The sequence below is a fragment of the Neophocaena asiaeorientalis genome, unplaced genomic scaffold (assembly GCF_003031525.2).
Source record: "Neophocaena asiaeorientalis asiaeorientalis breed wild unplaced genomic scaffold, Neophocaena_asiaeorientalis_V1.1 scaffold39, whole genome shotgun sequence".
NCBI classification, from domain to species: domain Eukaryota; kingdom Metazoa; phylum Chordata; class Mammalia; order Artiodactyla; family Phocoenidae; genus Neophocaena; species Neophocaena asiaeorientalis.
This window is the reverse complement of record NW_020175670.1, coordinates 4,678,613-4,679,121: the sequence shown is the minus strand read 5'-3', so window position 1 is coordinate 4,679,121 and position 509 is coordinate 4,678,613. Positions and strand designations below refer to the sequence as shown.

The 509-nt window shown below is 60.1% G+C and overlaps 1 protein-coding gene across 1 annotated transcript in view; it reads right to left on the bottom strand.

Annotated features, from left to right (window-relative positions):
- PHOX2B (paired like homeobox 2B) overlaps window positions 1-509 on the bottom strand; it is a 2,558-nt gene that overhangs the window by 167 nt on the left and 1,882 nt on the right. The window contains exon 3 of the mRNA XM_024731757.1: window positions 1-193. This exon is cut by the window's left edge and continues 167 nt beyond it. Coding sequence (XP_024587525.1) covers window positions 1-193 — 193 coding nt within the window. The remainder of the gene's footprint in view (window positions 194-509) is intronic.

The following is a 509-nucleotide window of genomic DNA, read 5'->3' as shown; positions in this document are numbered from 1 at the left end:
AGCTGGGAGTGGGGTTGGGGTTGGGGCCCGGGCCCCCAGTGCTGTCCGGATCAGTGCTCTTGGCCTCTTTGCTCTCGTCGTCCCGGGAGGAGTCGGACTTCTTTCCCGAAGAGCCGTTCTTGGCCGCGGCCGCTGCAGCCGCGGCAGCGCGCTCCTGCTTGCGGAACTTGGCGCGGCGGTTCTGGAACCACACCTGGCCCGAGAGGAGAAGGGAGGCGGCGAAGCAGCAAGAGAAAGAAGCAAACGGGAAAGAAAAGCGGTTAGGGCGGCCCACGTTCCATTTCAGCTTGTTTTAAACTCCACGCGCCGCGGATACTCCCGCGCCTGTGGCTGGTGCATCCTTTGAGAAACTTTCTTAGGGCGACTTGAGCATGTCCCGGAAATGGTGGCTTGCAGGAGAGGTGAAAAGGCTGCAGCTCCCAGAAAGGCCCTAAAATGGAAGCCCTTATTTGGACGGACCTTTGCTCAGTCTACTTCCTGAGCCACTCCAAACTCGCCATAGCCTCTAG